The sequence below is a fragment of the Cydia fagiglandana genome, chromosome 17, assembly GCF_963556715.1.
Source record: "Cydia fagiglandana chromosome 17, ilCydFagi1.1, whole genome shotgun sequence".
Classification (NCBI taxonomy): domain Eukaryota; kingdom Metazoa; phylum Arthropoda; class Insecta; order Lepidoptera; family Tortricidae; genus Cydia; species Cydia fagiglandana.
In genome coordinates, this window is record NC_085948.1 from 9,656,575 (window position 1) to 9,678,370 (window position 21,796).

The window sequence follows — 21,796 nt, forward strand, 5'->3', positions numbered from 1 at the left end:
GCATACATTATTAATACTCCTTAAAAGTCTATAGTCTATTGCCCAAAAAAGCACTTGTGTCGTTTTAGAGACATTACGATACGGTAAGCTAGTGCAGGGTAGCAGGTGCCACATACCGGTACATTGCTACCAACGTGACAAACGATTGAATGCATACGGTTTTTATTAAAAAATAAACAAATTTGTACTGAGTTCATTGCTACCAACATAATAAAAAAATACTTTTATACCCTACAGCACCACCCTGGTGCGGTGCGGTAGTGTGTAACGGCTTTAAAAAAACATAACCATAGACATTACTCGTTTGTTTCTCGATTCCCGCCTTTCCCGGTAATTTCTTGTTCTTTGAGTACTTTGCGTTACTATTTGTTTTGCGTTCATAAAAAGTGTTGAAAATGGACAAAGAGGAGTACATTGTTTCTACACCTGAAGAAATATCCGCTGCAGCACAAGCAGCGACCTAAAATTTGTTGCCTAAGTACTAAATCTCAGCACCTATACGACAAATCTTATGAGAAGTGCATGGCGTGGAGATTGGAGCACAAAACTTCGTTATTCTCTGAAAACGTCTTTGGTGTATTTTAAAAGACTAATTGGAAGCACCGGATCAGATCTATCTTTTAAGCAAGGTTGGTAGGGTAAGTGCGTCAGTTTTCCGTCCGGTGTCAGTTTCCGTCCACTTGACGGATTGGTAAATAACACATTTGATTTATAATTTGCTACTTGCGAAATATAATTTTTATGTGGATAGTTAAATTGTTTAGATATTAAGGGTGCAATAAGTCCAAATTTGTGCAGCAATGAAGTATTATACTCAAATTTCGTCAAGTGGACGGAAACTGACACCGGACGAAAACTAGCACAATGACCCTATATGTTATAAAAATTTTTGATACACATTTTTAGGGTACACAGTACAACGAGTTATATTTATGTACATTTTATATTTTTGCATTGAAACTGAATATTATTTAATTCTCCTTTTTCTTGTTACAGGTTGCAGTAATATTTGTTATTATGGGTGCTTGTCGCAGACAAGAGCTATATACATGTAGTAATACCTACTATCCAAAATTTAATAAATAAAATTTTGTTTATATTTTTTTGTATTTTATTTAATATTGCCTACTCATAGAAAAAGCATTGTATGCAACGTTGTATAAGTAGTCAAAAAATGCTCATGGCGTATTTATTAACAATGTTCGCCTTCGGCTCACATTGTTACCCACGCCACTCACATTTTTTGACCCCTCTTATAAAACTGTTGCATAAAATACTATAATATTTTTAATAATTGTATAAACCAAGTGGAGTAAAGGTATGTATAGACTACGGAAACTTGTAGGGTTCCAAGACAAAAGACGGAACCATTAAAAAGGTGGGCATTTTGCGTTCTAGACCGTTGCGATGTAGACTAATTGCGATTTATAGGCGAGAGATAGGCAAAACAACACACTAGTCATTTTGCGTTCTAGACCATCTGTGGATAACCCAAACCTGCGTGTTTCTATCCTCGATACGTGATTAGAATCTTTCAGGTTGTTCGCGTTCATCCTGTATTACTTATGTAAAAAAACCTACTTTGTCCTATTAACAGGCACGTGCGTCTCATCTATGTGGTCATGCCCGAGTGGATTCAGGATGTTTATTTTAATATTTTGATAGTCCTTTGGCAATGTTCAATTTTAAAATCCGTGCTCTAGTAAGTTGTACGATGGATTTACGTGGTCAAGGAGACGATACTTTCCAAATATTTAATTGATAGTTTAGTGTATTCATGATTGCGATAATCTCATTAATGACGTCGCCGACTACCAACTATATCTAATTGAAATAATGATGATTCAGTCTTCGGTGTGCCTATTGACTAATAGGCTAGTTTATAAAACGAATAATCACAAAATATTATCTAAGAAAGATGCAATTTTAAGTTTTATTTGTCTACAGGTGGGAATCATGATATTTCTAGGTTATTTTCTACTTTACATTGTACGATATAATATTTGTGTCCATATTGTGGATATGACCAAACTGAAGACAAGACTCAAATTCAAACCAGAAAACGATACAACTATAAGTTTTACTAGATTTGGCAGCGTCAGAAAAATTGTAAGTTACTAACTATTTTATGCTGAATACAAAATATTCTTAGTCTTTATCACTACACCTAAAACAAAGTCCCCCGCCACGTCTGTCTGTTTGTGTGTTTGAATGTTCGCGATAAATTCAAAACATACTTTTCACTTATCAATAAGTGATTCTGAGGAAGGTTTAGGTGTAGATACTTATAATTTGCTAATCCGTGCGAAGCCAGGACGGGTCGCTAGTATTCAGTAAAAGTGAAAACAAAACCTTTATTAGTCACAGCGTACTTTTAGAAAATTCTTAGACTGTATTTTGTTTTCTTGACTTTGTTTCTGTCACATTTTTAGAGTTTCATGGACACAATGCATTGGAACGACATGATGTTGGCGCAACTTTTCTCGGCTTATCATATCGGCTATTGTATCTGCTTTCCTATTTTCCATACTATTGGAGACAGGTGATAACGTTTTGCTTGATTCTATTAGACATTAGTATCTAGGTACGTTTCACGACTTTCCAAAAAAATAAAACATCAGACAAAAATAGTAGTAAGGTTTACTCGGGTAATTCCGAATGTCGAAAACTGTCGGATAATTCCGAAAAGAGACTTTATTATGATGGAATTAAGGGTGATTTTCATCTGAATTTCGGAATTATCCGACTTTCGGTATTACCCGAATACACCTTATATTGTACAATAACCGGTCGTGCGCTCTAAAATCTCTCAATAGTTATATCGATTCTACGTGTAAAAATCTCAATGTGTGAAAACTGAGATATGATATGAATTGACTAATAATCCTGATTTTAGATTTATTCGTGTACTTAGGTTGGGTCCAACGTGGATAGTTGGTATCTCGGGGTTTATCTCCGGGGTCTTGAACTGCCTCACGCCAGCTTCTTCTTACTACAACTACTGGTCTTTGTACGTCGTAAGGATAATAACAGGATTCTGTGCGGTTAGTTTATTTACTTAACAATAAGGTCAATTGTGTCGCTTAACCTCAAACTCGGGTAAATCCATTGGACCCTCTCAGCAAATATCTACCCTATTACGTTTTCTTAATACCAAAATCGCATAATCTGACAGATGGATTTACCCGAGTTTGAAGTTAAGCGACTCAATTATTAGTAGGTACTTCATTAAAACTTGGAATGACTGAATAAATAACGAATGTATTACATTTTGAAGACAGGGTGCTATGCAGCCAAGCATGGTGCAGGTGCTAAGGCATTGGGTGCCGCCTATTGAGCGAAATTACTTCATGTGGGCTTACTGTGGTAAGTCGATATGTAAAACGATTGATCAGAATGAATTACGAGTATTTTTAAGCTATCAATTTGCACAGTAACTATAAACCATTACGTGATTTAATACATTCCAATAAACAAAGTGCGACCTTTACCAAGATGATATTGAGATACGTATATAGTCATGGCTTTTCGTATCGAATTCTCCTTCAAGTGCCGCTTTTTCCCGATTGTAATAAACAGCTATGACCTAACCCTGAATTGCAAATGGCAGGTATCCTCCAGTTATCCAGTACACATATATTATGTACCTTGATCCTGATCCCACACAACCCTGCATAAAGTAAATATTCTAGGGATTACAATGGGCACGTGTTTTACGTTCCTGGCGTGTGCCGCTATTCACTATTATTCAGCATGGCCGACTGGATTCTACACGTTTGGAGCATTACAAATCCTGTGGTCCTTCGCCTGGGTCTTCACCGTTACGGACAACCCCAGCAGGCATACTTTTATTTCAGCGGAGGAGCTCACATATTTGACTAACACTATAGGAACTATATTTACAATAAAGGTACGTTTGTGAAAACACTTTCCTCGACGTATTGTATTTATAATAATATATAGCGGATGTTTTGTAGCTAAGTGCAAAGGTTTGGGTGTGACAGCTGAGGTAATTTTGAATAAATTTAAATAATGGTCTCCGAAGTATGTTTTCGATAGAACCTAAAAGAACTGAGCCACAATAACGTCAAATCATGCTAAGTGCAAATTACGATTTAAATTGGCTGCTATAAAAAATAACCATCTAAAACATCCGGTGGCAAAATGAACGATTCAAATACATATTTAATAGCAGTTGGAAATATCAAATACCTAAGTACCTAGTTATTGGACTAATGGCAGCAAATAGCTGTTATTTATGACATCTAATAGTTATTTGTTTTACAAGGGGGCAAAGTTGTTGTTTAACTGCTCGTGCTAATATATATTGATACCCGAGCAAGCGAAAGATTCCAAAATTGAACCACGAGCATAGCGAGTGGTTCGAAAAATGGAATCTTGAGCGTTGCGAGGGTTTCAAAGCACGAGGGTTAAACAAAATTTGCCCCCGAGTGAAACACAAAATTTTTTACCACACCAACCTGAAGCAAATATTAAATGTAAAATATCAAACAAAATCAAACCAAATCAAATCCAAATGAATGTAATTAAAAATTTATCATCCAAAATCATCATTTAAAAGTCATTTCTACCAGCAAACATAAGAAACCAACTCAAAATTTGCATTTGATTACTTTGTCTCACATGTGAATAAAATGCAACTTTGCTATCAGTTTATGCAGTGCAAAGTAAGCCTTTCCGAGCTGGTGTGGTGAAAAGTTATTTATAGATAGTACTTAATATACCTAAAATTCTAAACACTCATTTGCTATTTCGTGAATGCTCAAGCGGGGCACCACTGTTAGATTAATAGTTTTTGGGGTCTGTTGTATTATAATAAGGTCATCAATTTATACTTATGCTAAAATTATATTTAAGTGTAAAGTGCCTGCTTTTTTTAGACTACTAATGCACGAACTCCCTGGAATCTGATATTAAAATCAAAAAGTTTCTGGGCTTTATGTTGCCTTAACTTTGGCTATGCCTGGATGATTATATCTTTGTGCCTACACGGAACGATATATTACTCTGAAGTTATACAATACGACATATACAGCGTAAGTGTATTGTTATTGAGATTTAAAAAAAACAGATCTAGTTCGAGTGGGAGTCCGTTCCTCCAAAATATCTATAAGTACAGTAGAGTTAAATAGAGAGGGTTTTTACAGGTTATGCATGGGGCACATTTGAGTCGCTTAACTTCAAACTCGGGTAAATCCCATCTGTCAGATTATTCGATTTTGGTATTAAGAAAAGGTAATAGGTATTTGCTGCGAATGGATTTACCCGAGTTTGAAGTTAAGCGACACATTTCAGCTTCTCGGTTATGAAATGTGCTTTTACCCTTCACCTTGTTTTAGAATAGATGCATAGGGTAGACTGGTAGAGGAAAACTGTATAGGGTATCTATGGTAAAGACAATTTGAATGAGACCGTGAAATAGTTAGGGGAAACTTTAAACCCAATTAAATTTCAGGCATCAGCACTGACAGGCCTACCATTTTTCCTACGTTTGGTGCTTGGAGCTCTCATCATACATGCTTTTCACTGGTACAAATACAACTCTAATATAAGACGTATAAGGCACATAAGGAAATATTTTATCGTTGTATGTAAGTAGAAAACATTTTACTTTTTGTATTATGTACTGTGGTAGCCGAAGCCGAATCCGTAGAGGATGAACCTAAAGAATAAGATTAAGTAAGATATTATAGTTCGTTTTTTTAGCATTAGAAAGAAGGTAAGGCATGTCATGATCGCTTACCTTCTTTCTAATGCTAAAAAAAAACTATAGTGGTGAATGTGTTCACATTTCTGTTGAAGCTCACGTGATCCCCGGGCTGCTGATAATGTGCACGTGGTTTGTGGTGCAGATCCCCGGGCCTATCCTGCTCACGACGGCGGTGGCCCTCACTGCCGCGGGTACTGATCTCACGTTCGATCTTTGTTACGTAAGAGTTCCGCTGTTTTACTCCCTTTACTTAGCAAACCTTTGTTAAATTTTATCTAACTAACAAACAAACACAACACAAATATGTCAAACAATGATTTAGGTAGGTAGGATCCACAGGTTCAGATCCGGTTCGAAGGACCATGTGCGGGTGCGGGTTCGCGTTGAATGTTAAAAGTCGAGAGAAAGGAGAGAAAATGTTTATTAATGTTAAAATGTTAAATGATTGTTGAAAGTTATGTTATAAAATGTTATAATTATCGAATGCACCCGGCTGCGATGGATCCGAAAAGTACACTGAATTTGGGTTAATGCAAATGATTGGTTACCGCGTCTTTTGCTGACAGGGCCAGGCGTGGCTCACTCCGCGATTTCATGCTACAGGTAGCTAAAAGTACATCCGTTCCACATCAATTTTGGTGGCTAGCCATAAGCCGCGCGTGGCGCTGTCGCCACCTAGCGGCCATATCTCTCCTGATCGTAACAGACGCGTTTTGTTAGAGAGTGAGTCTTCTGTACCTAGTAAATACAATTATTTATTCTGTGACAAGGCGCACACGCGCCGCACGCGGCTTAGAATGTGTTAAAGGTGTATTGCACTGAACATCATAACTCAAGATATGTTATAGGCGTTCCAAAATTGAAGCGCTTAACTTGTGACAAATTGTACAAGTTGCCTTTAGTCGCACCTGGGCATGGGAGAAATGTGCACGTGCTAAAATAAGAACTCTTCCTACAATTCGGTAATCTTAAAAATTCTATGTATAATTTCCGCGATTACGTGTTTAAATCTTTGTACCTATTTATGTATCTCAGTTAAATCAGATAATATTAATACTATTTTCTTTTATTTTGCAGGAGCTGTCACCAACATTTGTTAATTCCCTGCATACGGTGATCAAAATAATCGGAAACACCCCGGGCATCATGGTTTCGTATCTAGTTGGTCATGTGGTTACAAAATATAAGGTTACCATGTTATAATAATAAAATAATAAAATTAGTAGTGGAAATCAGTACCTAATGGCTAAAATGTACTTGTATAACCAATTGTATTTTGCCTATATGCACATTATGCGCCTATTTCGTTTTATTGAGGAGTGCAATAGAGTAAAGAGTATTTGTATTGTATTATGCACATTTGTGTTCTGTTGATAAATCATGATCACAAAACCTTATCATTCTTATCAAATAGTTAAAACAGAATCCATCTCTAGATTGTAAAGTCTGAATACCGCTCCCTAATCTTTTCCATTCACATGTTCTACGAGTGCTACGCCGTAGCCCGTAGCATTTTTATCCTGTGCGTCAAGCAAACCTTGTCAGTAGTAATGTAAAGCAAACTAAAGAAGGGCAACACTCAAAGAGTAGTATTGCGCTAAGAAAAGCAGCAATGTACAATGTACATCGAACCAAAACTTTTTTTTCCGCTGAGCGCGCCTTGTCACATACGTCAATTCAAATTGTCACTCGCGGATTCTCTATTGAAAATGTTTGAAATTGTTATTAATACGTATGGACAGACAATTTAAAAGCGGTGTGTGATGTTGATAAAAATGATTAACTAATTTGAAGATCTCAAAATAAAATTGTAAGTGGACTATGAACAAGAATGTATGAATAAAATCATTGCTTCAGCAGGTAGATGTCATACTGGATTTTCATATTTTATTAGATTTCTCAGTTGGCACTGTAGGCATTGTAGGCACCTTAGCTTTAATTAAGCACAGTCTTATTTAATATATTGGTATTTAATGGTGACACAGCAGAAATATCTCTTGAAATAGAATCGATTCAGAATGTAAACATTGTAAACCACTTGTAAACAAACAAGATGATGGCTGTCATTCGCGATCCACATTCCATAGATAAAACACAGATGACACGCGATTTTCGAATTATTCGAACACAGTGTTGCTAACCCGCGATTTTTGAAATTTGCCGCCGTTTGCTACTGACAAGATTTGCTTGACCCAGTTATATATAATCAGACCTCTAGCACATCTTGCATCCGCGACTTAGACCGCGACTCGAGTCGCCATTTCCGCGGCTGTCAAATCTGTCGATTTCCATAGCATAACTTGTACCCGCGACTGCAACAGCCGCGTAGAGAACTCAAAGTCGCGGCGCGACTCGTCAGTGTTACCCGGCGAAATCAAAGTCTAAACAAATCGATATTTGCAAGTGGCAACACTGAATCGGAAACCAGGGATGCGCTAAATCATTCGTTCTTTGGTGGTAAAAAATCTAGTTTTTTGTCGATGGTTAAGTTTTTCCTGTCAAAGCCAAGGAACTTTCAAATTTTGTCAACATTTAATTACGGGAAAAAATATGAAAAAATGTAAGTAATAGAGCCTTATATACTTAATATTGATAATATTCCTTAAAATATATATTGTTTAAAAATTTCTGTTTAATAAACCTTTAAAATAAAATATTTTTGTTCTCATATTCCTGTTGTAAATAGTGTTTTTTTTTTTCAGAATAAGTTCTGCATTATCCTAGACACGATTGATATCCCGGCACCCAAAGGAAAATATTATTAACAGGAACGTGCCAACAGGACCCGAAGTGGAGATTCAGGAAAAGAAACACACTAGGCAAGCTTGTAGGTTTCAAACGCCGAGCTGTCCCCTTTTCTAAATTAACTAAGATGTGAGAAGCGCTTTAGCTTTAAGAACACCACCGAGGAAGTGAACTATTAATAATGACTCTAATGGTTATAGCGTACCTATCTAAGCTGCCACAGTAACTCTCAAATAAGTTTCATATAGTTTTTCTTGTGCCAATAATGGATGGCATGTGTGTGTACTGTGTACCTAACTGTTTATGATTTGACAAATTGATATGAAAAGCTTATTTCATAGTCCTTGATGAAGTCATGACCATATTTTATTGTCTTGTTTACAAACCAATTTTCTTTCCAGGGTGATATTTAATTGTCCTACGCCGCATGTCGAAGAAAAAGGAAGAGAGAAAATACTTTTCAAGGGTAATAAAGAAGATTCTTACAATTTCTCTATAGTGGTTCTAGATGTTAATATACATATATTAGGTTTAATAATAAGAAGTCGAATATTGCAAGAATATATAAGGCAAAGCAATATACTATTAATTTAAATATTGTTTTTTTTCTCTCCTGTATATTTACCTGAAAAGAAACAAAAATAAAGTAGGTAGGTAAGTACCTAGAACTCCTAGAAGCCATTATTAATTAGCTCCCCAAGGCCCACTTCATACCTAATGTTGACAGCAACATATCATAGCATGATCGTATCAGGCCCTGTCAAACATGAAGTGAAACATCTAGAACACGGGTATGTTTTAGAGGAGTTTCAATATGGTAGACCATATGATAACCGTACCTATGCTACCTACGCAGACTATGACATGAACGTAATGACTCCTTCAAAATATTGTTGGTCGGCTCGGTCCAGTCACGTCACGGTATGGTGTTGGCAGGGGACGGAATGGTTTAGTGGGAGTTGACTGATATTTCATACAAAGCATGATTTTGAGCCGGACATGATCCTGTTATAGCCACGTATTACATCATTCTGTGCTGCTGTGATGCTTTACAGTACGATGCAGCGGGCACAGGCCACATGTAGGTATGTTTTGTTGAAGTCGAGGAAGGTTCCAAACGGTACCTAAATAGTAAGAGATTGTTGAAATTAGACATCTAACCGTGATCCTAAATATTACTACTAAGACTATGGCTTACTTACTAAGTCGGATTGTTTGTTTTGAACATTTGTACCTACCCACCTCATCGGCTTCATTTATGTACAAGCAAAGCGGCCTCCGTTGTTAGGTTGATGAAAGTTTGGTGTAAGGAAGTCATAGGATTACTTTTACAAACTTACAAACCTGAATTGAAATTTAAAAATCCTCCATATGTACCTAATTACTTAATTGAGTACCTACAAGCTAGCTGTTTGAAATTAAAGTTGTAAACATGATGGGTGTGTTGTGGTACTTGTAGGTATCACCGTGCATAATCGATATAAGAGTGCGTAAAGCGCATTTAGTGATTGTTCCATACTTCCTTATTCCTTAGGGCAATAAGTAATTATACAAATTATATTATTGCATAATATATCAAACTTGTTTTTAAGTTATAATTATCATGAGTTTAGTTAAAAAAGTACAAGCAAACCACCCGCGAGAGCGAGTCGCGTTATAAAGTCGCGTAGACTTCGACTCGCGGATTGACATAAAGACGAGAGAATATTTTGTCTCTATAGGCAGTTGTGCTACGGATTTTAGTTCAAAGTCGCGATCGTTGTCATTTTCTGACAGTGACACCTGATCGCGAGTTTGTCGCGGCTCTCGCGCGTGAGTTGTGCTGCCAACACGCGACAAGCCGCCAAGGCGCGCCGATCTGTCACTTCTCACGCCTGTCGCGGCCAGTTGTGCTAGAGGTGCTGACAGGCCAATTCGAACGTACACTGATATCAGAATTCTGAATGATATTTCAGTAATGTTATTTAGTTATTGTGCGTCTCGCCCGCGCTACCTGTATGGACAAGTACCTACTATCGAAATATATGATAACTAAGTACCTAAATGACGTCAATAACATGATTCAAATGTCTGATGTGTGAACGTTCGAATTGGCCTGTGTGTGGCTATGTAGTACGTACTTTAAGCGTCATGCACCCTTGTAGAAGAGCAAGGATAGCATCCGGAGGGTCTAATACTGTCACGGTCAACCAGCATATAACTCCCTAAACCTTGTACATTTTCGACTCGATACGATTAGGACCAGGAGTCTCGCAAAATTAAAAATAACTTTATTTTGCTTCGTCGTAATTTCAGAACTATGCATACGTATGGAAGAATATGTGGTGTTTTCATGCTACGGTGCTCTTTGTGGCCGGGATGGTGTTCCTGATATGGGGCGAGACCCACGTTCAACCTTGGAACGCTGTAAACAGGTAAATACAAAATAATGTAAAATTTATTTTAGCTGTCAAGAACACCGAAAATAGTTGTTGATGAATACCTAGTGCGGCGCAAGGAGCATAACGGTTCGGTCACGACATCGAGCGATTTTCGACGGCGGGAGCGATAACCATAGGCTGGAGCGAAAGGTCCGGTCGTTGTGTCACGCTCCAAATCGCTCCCGCCGTCGCAAGTCGCTCGATGTCGTGGCCGAGCCGCGATTGTTTCCCAAACGCATCCGAACTTAAGTTAGACGGGCTGCTCGGTGGCCATTCGAATGTAATCTAAGTTAAGGTTCTGTAAATATTGATGTACGATTATGGATTTGGCCCACTAGCAGACTGATCCGCCATGCCAGCGCTGATTAGTCGGCAAGTCAACCATATCCGTAGTCGGTATGTCACTTTATTTATCTAAGATATACAGGGTGGCTAAAAAGTTACTGCATTCCCGTTGCCAGGGAGGTTTCGGGATTATACTGAGCAACTTGTACTATGGCACCAACCCCGAAGCCGCGAAAAAAATTTAGCTCTTTCATACATTTTGGCTGGTCCATTTTCTATGGGAGGGTAATTTTTTTCGATTTCTGGGTTGGTCCCATAGTAAAAGTTGCTCAGTATAATCCCAAAACCTCCCTGGCAACGGGAATGCAGATATTTTTTAGCTACCGTGTATATCTACGGTTTACTTTGTTCCAGTACTCGCAGACCTGTCAATCGCGTGAAGCCAACAGCGTCCATAATGTCAAACATAGTTGAAGTGGATGAAGATGATACTTCGTAAGAATTTATTTCCCCCTTTTTTCTACAAAGCCATAACATATGCTGAATGAACTCAGAGCGTGCAAGAACTGTAGGACAGTATAGGCAATCGGGAAGGCACTTACGTAGGAATTTACTAGTGTGACAGACAGGCAACACGTCGTACGTGGTTCTCGGTATTATTAGACCAACAGATGGCAGACCATACAACGCACAACCAAGCGCGCGTGAACTGTAGGGGACATCGCCTGCTATCGGTTCATGCGACATGAGCCTCGTGCCTTATGGTTTAAATATAAAGATTTCGATTTAGGTAACAAGGTGGCAGACTATCTAACGTGCACGGCTCCTATAATACGAATAGGGTACCATAGTTATTTCCACAACAGTGTTAATAGTGGAGCTTGGAGGTATGTTGGTGTCCATACTGTCCATTGAAATATTTTTCACACCATCATGTTCAAAGAGAATAGAACCACTACGTCATAAGACCCAGGACTTCCTATGGTCACTTTATATCTGGGCCCAGTTTTATAAAGTTACTAGATGAAAACCCGGCCACGCTCGGGTAAAATAAATAATAATAATCTATTATATATAAATGCAAGTGTCCTGACTGACTGATTCATCAACGCAGAGCCGAAACTACAAAAGCCAGGAAGTTGAAATTTGCACACCAGATTGCATTTATAAAGTGTACAAGAGATAAGAAGCGATTTTGAGAAATTCAACCCCTAAGGGGGTTAAAAAGGGGATGAAAGTTTGTATGGGGTTAAAGTTTTCTTTTAAGCTAGGAATTTGAAACTTCGTAAAAAGATATATTATTAAAATACAAGAAAACTAATTTCAGCGTTTTTGAAAATTCATCCCCTAAGGTGGTGAAAAAGGGGTTGAAAGTTTGTATGGTTATCAAAATTTTTTTCGAGTGGAGAACTTGAATTTTTGTATTTAGGGACATTATTAGAAGACAGGAAAAGTAAATTCAGCGTTTTGTAAAATTCATCCCCTAACAGGATTAAAAAGGGGTTGAAAATTTTAATCTATTACAAATGCTTTGAAACTTCTTAGAAAGGCATAATAGCCGATTACAAAAAAAAGTGATTGCAACGTTTTTGGAAATTCAACCCCTAAGGGGGTTAAAAAGGGGATGAAAGTTCGTCTTCGGGTGCAAATTTTATTTTAAGCTAGGAACTTGAAACTTTGTAAAAAAGTATCAAATTCAAATACAAGAAACCTAATTTCAGCGTTTTAGAAAATTCATCCCCCAAGGTGGTGAAAAAGGGGTTGAAAGTTTGTATGGATATCAAAAAATTTTTCGAGCGCTGGACTTGAATCTTTGTATTTGGGGATATTATTAGAAGGCAATAAAAGTAATTTCAGCGTTTTGTAAAATTCATCCCCTAACAGGGTTAAAAAGGGGATGAAAGTTTGTATGGGGTTAAAGATTTCTTTTGAGATAGGAATTTGAAACTTCGTTAAAGGATATATTATTAAAATACAAGAAAACTAATTTCAGCGTTTTTGAAAATTCATCCCCTAAGGTGGTGTAAAAGGGGTTGAAAGTTTGTATGGGTATCAATTTTTTTTCGAGTGGGGAACTTGAATCTTTGTATTTAGGGATATTATTAGAAAACAGGAAAAGTAAATTCAGCGTTTTGTAAAATTCATCCCCTAACGTTCGTCTTGGGGTGTAAATTTAATTTTAAGCTAGGAACTTGAACTTTTTGCAAATAAAAGGTATTAAATTAAAAAACATGAAAACTAATTCAAGCATTTTTGAAAATAATCCCCCAAGGTGGTGAGAAAGGGGTTAAAAGTTTGTATCGAGATCCGATATTGTGTGAGTGCGGAACTTGAATCTTTGTATAAAGGCATAGGTACCTATTATGAGAATACAAGAAAAGTAATTTCAGCAACCAACACAAAATCCACTTGACTTAAAACTTCATACAACTTGCTAAAAAAGAAAAGTACTTAATTTCAACATTGCTTGGATATGAAAATTATAAGTACTAAAGATGTAAAATGTTGAAGATTCCACGCGGACGAAGTCGCGGGCAACAGCTAGTAGGTAATACTCATTTTGAATTAAGTAACCTATCTCATCTCAGAAAACTTTAAATCCGTAACATACAATTATAACTCTAAAAATTTACTATTCCGATATATCTAAAAACAAATAATTATGTAATTAAAAAAACCTAATCCGCTCTTCTGGTAGCAGTTCGGTTCTGTAAGGGTCGCAGTTCTAACCTAACCTAACACACTTCTGGTTGCAGGTTGGTTCTATAAGGAATTAAGGATCACAGTTCTAGCCTGACCCACTTTTCTGGTCGCAGATCGGTTCTGTGAAGGCTGCATTTATAACCTAGCCCACTTTCCAATCTCAAAAGAGGGAGAACCCTTTTGTACCTACCCTTCATGGCACTAAAGTGAAAGTATGGAAATTATGACTGCGATTTCATTCTTTAATATGAATGCCTATCCGTTAATATTCAATTCGTTCACAAAAAAAATAAAAAAAAACTGGATAAGTGCGAGTCGGATTCACCCACCAAGAACAGAACACTTTTTAGTAAGTATTTCTTGTTATAGCGGCAACAGAAATACATTATGTGTGAAAATTTCAACTGTCTAGCTATCACGGTTCATGAGATACAGCCTGGTGACAGACAGACAGACGGACAGTGGAGTAAACTGAAATAGAGGTTCCGTCACACCAGCGCGTTTTCAGAGCCGGGCCTGAGCGTTTTATATGAAAAAGTGGCGCGCCCCGCTCACGCGCCGCACGCCAAACGCGCCTGTGTGACGGAGTCTTAAATGTCATATACCTACTATTGTAAGAAAAACCGGCCAAGTGCGGTTCGGACTCGCGCACGAAGGGTTCCATACTTTTTAGTATTTGTTGTTATAGCGGCAACAGAAATACATCATCTGTGAAAATTTCAACTGCCTAGGCCTATCACGGTTCATGAGACAGACAGACGGACAATGAAGTACATCTGAAATAAATGTCATATACCTACTAAGAAAAACCGGCCAAGTGCGAGTCGGACTCGCTAATAGGTTCATAGGGTCATATCCAGCCTAGCATTGCATTGGCCCCGCTTAAATATTTTAAGAGTGTAATAGATTTGTAACCGGTCAGCAACGTGAGTCCCTTGGAGAAGCAGAGGTCTAGTCTAAACTCCCACTTACCATCGGCATTAACAGCCTTGTATGCTTATTTGCCACCAACATGTCATATTAAAACATATTAATAAAAATTTACTCGGTCAGCAATGTGAGTCCCTTGGAGAAGCAGAGGTCTTGTCTAAACTCCCACTTACCATCGGCATTAACAGCCTTGTATGCTTGTTTGCCACCAACATGTCATATAAAAACATATTAATAAAAATTTACTCATTTCATCAATCATATCCAGCCTACCATTGCATTGGCCCCGCTTAAATATTTTAAGAGTGTAATAGATTTGTAACCGGTCAGCAATGTGAGTCCCTTGGAGAAGCAGAGGTCTAGTCTAAACTCCCACTTACCATCGGCATTAACAGCCTTGTATGCTTGTTTGCCACCAACATGTCATATTAAAACATATTAATAAAAATTTACTCGGTCAGCAATGTGAGTCCCTTGGAGAAGCAGAGGTCTAGTCTAAACTCCCACTTACCATCGGCATTAACAGCCTTGTATGCTTGTTTGCCACCAACATGTCATATTAAAACATATTAATAAAAATTTACTAATTTCATCGGTCATATCCAGCCTAGCATTGCAGTGGCCCCGCTTAAATGTTTTAAGAGTGTAATAGATTTGTAACCGGTCAGCAATGCGAGTCCCTTGGAGAAGCAGAGGTCTAGTCTAAACTCCCACTTACCATCGGCATTAACAGCCTTGTATGCTTGTTTGCCACCAACATGTCATATTAAAACATATTAATAAAAATTTACTCATTTCATTGGTCATATCCAGCCTAGCATTGCATTGGCCCCGCTTAAATATTTCTTTAATTTGTTTTTAGCATTTGTTGTTATAGCGGCAACAGAAATACATCATTTGTGAAAATTTAAACTGTCTAGTTAATCTAGTTATCATGGTTCATGAGATCTTGAGATACAGCCTGGTGACAGACAGACGGACAGCAGAGTCTTATTATTTAATAGGGTCCCGTTTTTACCCTTTGGGTATGGAACCCTAAAAAGTGACCAAGGCCTCCAGTGCCCCAGGCTGGAATCAAAGCAGCGTCCTCTGCTATCGCAGCAGGTGCCTGTGCCATTCTGCCACCGGGCCACGGCGGCATATGTCGAATTTTTGAATACTAAACACAATACTCCCATGGAACGCTTTGAAGTTCAAATCTCGTTACGTTACGATGGCGTTTGCACTTTGCACTATGTTCGGTGACTATTTTTTATTGTTAACACACACAATACACTATTTAACAGGTTTTTATCACGTATTTTCGAATAAATTAGTAATTCAAAACACCCCAAAGCCGAATGGTTTGACGTCTAGGCAGTGTTGCAATCGTCTTAAAAGCCGTAACAGACTATCGCACGTTCTGGCTTAAAAAAAAAAATGTAATAATTATACCGGTATACATATCCATATGAAACGAAACTTAATGCAAATAATAACCATTATACATACCGGAGTCATCAAATAAACAGTAATATTCGTCTTGCTTTTTATTTAAAAAAAAAACGACCAACCTAACTTGTAAGCATGTTTGCAGTTTCTAAACGCAACAAACGCTGTCAAATGACAATCAACAAATTGAACATTTGCATTCTTTGTCGAAATTTTTTCACTTTTAAATGCAAAATACTCGACAATACGAATTTTGCGGATACATGTTCTCGATTCAAAAGTGATATTTTTTCAAGCTCTTTCGATTGAGCATAATTTCATTTAGGTCTACCGTCAGAGCGGCTCACGATTATTTATAAAGACAAGTTACAAGTTTACAGGCGTTTACTGGCAACACTTGCTCCGTTTTTTACAATTTGAGTTTTATAAAAGTACTGTGTTACAATTTTACAGGTTACAGGTACAAGTGCCTGTAGCTCAACCATAGACGAAAATACGGGAGTTTTATAGTTTTAAACTCATAATCGAACAAGCGTTTTATAAAAATATTGTAAATTACAAGTGTAGATTGGTACACTTGTAACAAAAACTTACATACGTCTTGAGTCCTGTAACAGCACAACAGCAGTTACTTGTAGACTCGTTTTCTGAGAGATTTTAAACTTTACTCTTTATTGTTAAGCACCAACGCCAACGATTGTGCCAGGGCATGCATACTTTTCCATGCACTGACCTTATCAGTTTTTGTTAATGTATCTGTAATAGGAATAGTAAATAGGAAATAAAGTGACAATATGTTTGATACTGATTTTATTGACGATTCGTTTTATTTTATCTACTTGGAAATGGAAAGGGATTATTCCCGATGTTTGTCGTTGATTTATTAGCATTCGTCTCTTTATTTAAGTACTAGATGAGAACCCGGCTTCGCTCGGGTATAATAAAAGATAATACTCATTTTGGATTAAATAATTATTTCATTTTAGACTAAACGTTTATCAAGGCGGCGGTTAGCTATCCCATCTCCGAAAACTTTATACTTATGCGTTTATTAAAACCTCGATCTTTCCCCTTTTTACCCGACTGCGCGACGCAAAGGAGGGTAATTAGTTGACCTTAATAATGTTTGCCCGAACAATCATTGCCAACATTTACAAGAGCCCGGTTTATTGCAGGTTTAGTTCGAAAATGATTTTTTTTGCATTTCTATAGTGACTATAGTAACCTCTATAGTGATTATAGTAACTGATATTGAAATAACCGGACCTAACCTAACCGGACTTAACGTAATCGTTTTTTGTCAATTTTTGACCCCCCCCCCCCCTAAAATCATCCAAAAATTCGAAAATTCTTCGAATGACCCCGTTTCCTCCTACGTCATGCTACCATCATCCGATGTCCCGACCCCCCCCCCCTAATTTGAAATGACGTAATTTATGAATAGCCCCTAACGGCCTAACCCACTTTTCAATCTCAAAGGACGGAACCCAAATTTCATAATTTCATGCACCCATCCAACCAACCCAAAGTGGGTTGGGTTAAATAACCTGACCTAACCTAACCCACAGTAGTTTGGTTCTATAAGGATCGCAGTTCCAACCTAACCTAACCCCCTTTTCTGGTAGCAGTTCGGTTCTGTAAGGATCGTAGTTCTAACCTAACCTAAACCATTTTTATGGTAGCAGTTCAGTTCTTCAAGGATTGCAGTTCAAACCTAACCTAACCCACTTTTCTGGTCGTACGTAGTTCTGTTCTGTAAAGGCAGCAGTTCTAACCTAACCTGCTTACTTGTTGCATTTCGGTTCTGTACCTCTCACCTAAGGGGCTGTCCATAAATTACGTCATCGTATTTGACCATTTTTGAATTTTTGACCCCCCCTCCCCCTAACATCATCCAAAAATCATGCTTCGAATGACCCCGTTTCCTCCTACGTCATGCTAGCATCATCCGATGTCCAGACCCCCTCCCCCTTATTTGAAATGACGAAATTTATGAATAGCCCCTAACGGACTAACCCACTTTTCCATCTCAAAGGAGGGAACCCAAATTTCATGCACCCATCATGGCACTAAAATGTCAGTATGGAAGTTGTGAGTACCTACAATTTCATCTCAATTCACCTGACGATTTATAAAAAGACATGCTGACGTTATTTTTATTTATTTTTACTTGAATTTACAAAAAATATATCGTATATAAAAATAGTACAATTTACTACAACAATCAGTCTTTTGCAATTAAATACATATAAATAAACGAATTAAACTAAGTATATCATATAAAGTTAGCCTTTCACAAAACCAAGTATAGTAAGGCTATGAGGTATTCCACCAAAGATTAGCAAGGACCATGATTCCATCAGAGATGTGCAAGGATGCGTAGAGAGGTAGATTTGTTTCTTTAGAGTGAATATTAGAATTACTTCAATTACCTATCCTCACTCAGCGCAGTCCTGGAGGACAATTTGTATTGGTTCTTACAAACACATTCCTCGCTATGCATCCCCACATCCCAGAAGAAACCGCAGCTTTACCATCTGTCAAACACATTCTTCTCAAAACATTTTTTTGTTTCAAAATGTCTAAAACTTGAAATGACTTACAATTTCTTAAAACATTAAAGTTTTTATCTGAATTTTAATTTTGGATTTTCTCCCCTTAATACAAATTTGAAAAGAACTGAACCTAGTTAATACATTTTCATCATTTGGGTGGTCTTCGGGCCGTGATGTTTAACTTTGTTTTATAATACCGTCCTGCTCTTCGTCTCCTTTTAAAGTGACATAATTAATTCCTTCAGCATTTATGTCAAGATAAGTGACCTTAAATAAAAATAAAATACCTAATGTAATAAATACATGTCCATAAGAAACAAAACTTTGTGCATATAATTATCATTATACATACCAGAAAGTCATCAAAAAAATCCAGAGAGCTCTTCGATATAGAAGCAAATGATTTTGAGATTTCGGATGCTGTAGTGTGGATGTATTTTTTTTTATCTCCACAACCTTATTAATCCACATTTGTCTGGCAGTCTTTTGGCTACAGCATTCAAAATACTTGAAACTATCTGCAAAAAATGAATATTGTATGGGTATATAAATACAGATTTTAAAAGTATAACTGGAACTGGAAGGGAGGATTAGAGCCACTTGCACCATCCCACTAACCCGGGGTTAAGCATTTAAACCGTGAAGGCAGGCGTGGCTCACTCCGTGATTTCGTCGCTTTGCTACTTCAAAATACTTGAAACTATCTGCAAAAAATGAATATTGTATGGGTATATAAATACAGATTTTAAAAGTATAACTGGAACTGGAAGGGAGGATTAGAGCCACTTGCACCATCCCACTAACCCGGGGTTAAGCATTTAAACCGTGAAGGCAGGCGTGGCTCACTCCGTGATTTCGTCGCTTTGCTACAGGTAGCTAAAAGTACATCCGTTCCGCCCTAATTTTGGGGAAAGCCATAAGCCGTGCGTGGCGCTGTCGCCACCTAGCGGCCATATCTGTGCTGATCGTAACAGACACGTTTTGTTAGAGAGTGAGTCTTCTGCATCTAGTACTATTATTTATTCTGTCGTGAAGGCCCACTTGCACCATCTCAATATCCCGGGGCTAAGCGGTCAAACTGTTAACCCAATGTCAAATTGTACTGGTAATCATGGTAACTCCAGATTTAACCGGTTAACCCCAGGTTAGTGGAATGGTGCAACTGAGCCTAACAGTGTCAAACTGTACTGGTAACCATGGTAACTTAACTCCAGGTTTAACCGCTCAACCCGGCCTAACCCGGGATAGTGAAATGGTGCAAGGAATAATTTCACTTTTTTTTTGGGTGATAGAAAGAGTTTATACATATTAAGTAGCTACATAAAATAATAATAATTATTCATGGATACATGTGTGTGGACACAGCACATTAAAGTTCAATTTAGATTTAATCTTAGGAAAAGCACTTACCAAGATTTATATGACTTATATTTATATCACACTAGATGAAAACCCGGCTTCGCTCGGGTAAAATAAATTATAATAATAGGTACTAATTTTGAATTGAGTAATTATTTACTTTAAGACTTCAAACCTTCATCAAGGCAGTTACATACCTATCTCATCTCCGATAACTTTAAATCCATAACATACAGTTTAACTGGTTTACTAATATGTGGCCGAAAATTGTATGGCAAATTATCACTTCCCAAACTATTTTTCCCATAGTATCATTTGGCAAAACTATCAGATGGCAAACCAATGTTTCGCATATATAACATGTCGCAAATGATTATTTACAATATTACTGTATGGCAAAATATTTAGTTGGTCATGTTTCAAAATGTCTTTTATTGTTATGTCGAATGTATTGATAGGCATAAATTATTTTTCGCCTAATATTGTGATGCATACTACTAAATACCCTAATAATATAGTACTCAACTACTCATGGTACAAATTACAGTAGCATTTTATTTCGTTACGTAGGTAGTTTTTTCGAGATGTGCAGTTCAATGATGGAGGTAGTAATTTTGTTTACTACATTTCTGGCAACAGTTTGTTTTCGTGGGGTCGCAATTCTTACCTAACCTAACCCACTTTTCTGGCAACAGTTCGTTTTCTTGGGGGTCGCAGTTCTAACCTAACCTAACCCACCTTTCAGGCAACAGTTTGTTTTCGTGGGGTCGCAGTTCTGACCTAACCTAGCCCACTTTTCTGGCAACAGCTCGTTTTCTTGGGGGTTGCTGTTCTAACCTAACCTAACCCACTTTTCTGGCAACAGTTCGTTTTCTTGGGGGTTGCAGTTCTAATCTAACCTAACCCACTTTTCTGGCAACAGTTCGTTTTCTTGGGGGTGGCAGTTCTAACCTAACCTAACCCACCTTTCAGGCAACAGTTTGTTTTCGTAGGGTCGCAGTTCTAACCTAACCTAACCCACTTTTCTGCCAACAGTTCGTTTTCTTGGGGGTCGCAGTTCTAATCTAACCTAACCCACCTTTCAGGCAACAGTTTGTTTTCGTGGGGACGCAGTTCTAACCTAACCTAAGCCACTTTTCTGGCAACAGTTCGTTTTCTTCGGGGTTGCAGTTCTAACCTAACCTAACCCACTTTTCTGGCAACAGTTCGTTTTCTTGGGGGTCGCAGTTCTAACCTAACCCACCTTTCAGGCAACAGTTTGTTTTCGTGGGGTCGCAGTTCTAACCTAACCTAACCCACTTTTCTGGCAACAGTTCGTTTTCTCGGGGGTCGCAGTTCTAACCTAACCTAACCCACCTTTCAGGTAACAGTTTGTTTTCGTGGGGTCGCAGTTCTAACCTAACCTAACCCACTTTTCTGGCAACAGTTTGTTTTCGTGGGATCGCAGTTCTAACGTAACCTAACCCACTTTTCTGGCAACAGTTCGTTTTCTCGGGGGTCGCAGTTCTAACCTAACCCACCTTTGAGGCAACAGTTTGATTTCGTGGGGTCGCAGTTCTAACCTAACCTAACCCACTTTTCTGGCAACAGTTCGTTTTCTTGGGGATTGCAGTCATCTAACCTAAAACATGTTGGTA

The 21,796-nt window shown here is 37.8% G+C and overlaps 2 protein-coding genes across 8 annotated transcripts in view; one reads left to right on the forward strand and one right to left on the reverse strand.

The window, feature by feature from the left end:
- The window catches only part of LOC134672425 (2-hydroxyacyl-CoA lyase 1), a 226,440-nt gene that overhangs the window by 55,638 nt on the left and 149,006 nt on the right, over positions 1 to 21,796 (reverse strand). The gene's annotated exons all lie outside the window — the stretch shown is intronic.
- Positions 1,606 to 21,796, forward strand: part of LOC134672428 (sialin-like) — a 35,029-nt gene continuing 14,838 nt past the window's right edge. The window contains exons 1-12 of one of the 6 annotated variants that reach the window (XM_063530322.1): positions 1,606 to 1,702; positions 1,948 to 2,109; positions 2,433 to 2,542; positions 2,897 to 3,044; positions 3,282 to 3,366; positions 3,693 to 3,910; positions 4,902 to 5,057; positions 5,477 to 5,612; positions 5,824 to 5,951; positions 6,809 to 6,919; positions 10,772 to 10,890; positions 11,596 to 11,676. In XM_063530322.1, the coding sequence (XP_063386392.1) occupies positions 1,676 to 1,702; positions 1,948 to 2,109; positions 2,433 to 2,542; positions 2,897 to 3,044; positions 3,282 to 3,366; positions 3,693 to 3,910; positions 4,902 to 5,057; positions 5,477 to 5,612; positions 5,824 to 5,951; positions 6,809 to 6,919; positions 10,772 to 10,890; positions 11,596 to 11,676 (1,481 nt within the window). In that variant the 5' untranslated portion in view covers positions 1,606 to 1,675. Of the gene's footprint in view, positions 2,110 to 2,432; positions 2,543 to 2,896; positions 3,045 to 3,281; positions 3,367 to 3,692; positions 3,911 to 4,901; positions 5,058 to 5,476; positions 5,613 to 5,823; positions 5,952 to 6,808; positions 6,920 to 10,771; positions 10,891 to 11,595; positions 11,677 to 21,796 lie in introns of all 6 variants that reach the window. The other 5 variants (XM_063530324.1, XM_063530323.1, XM_063530318.1 and 2 more) reach the window with 5 other exon arrangements.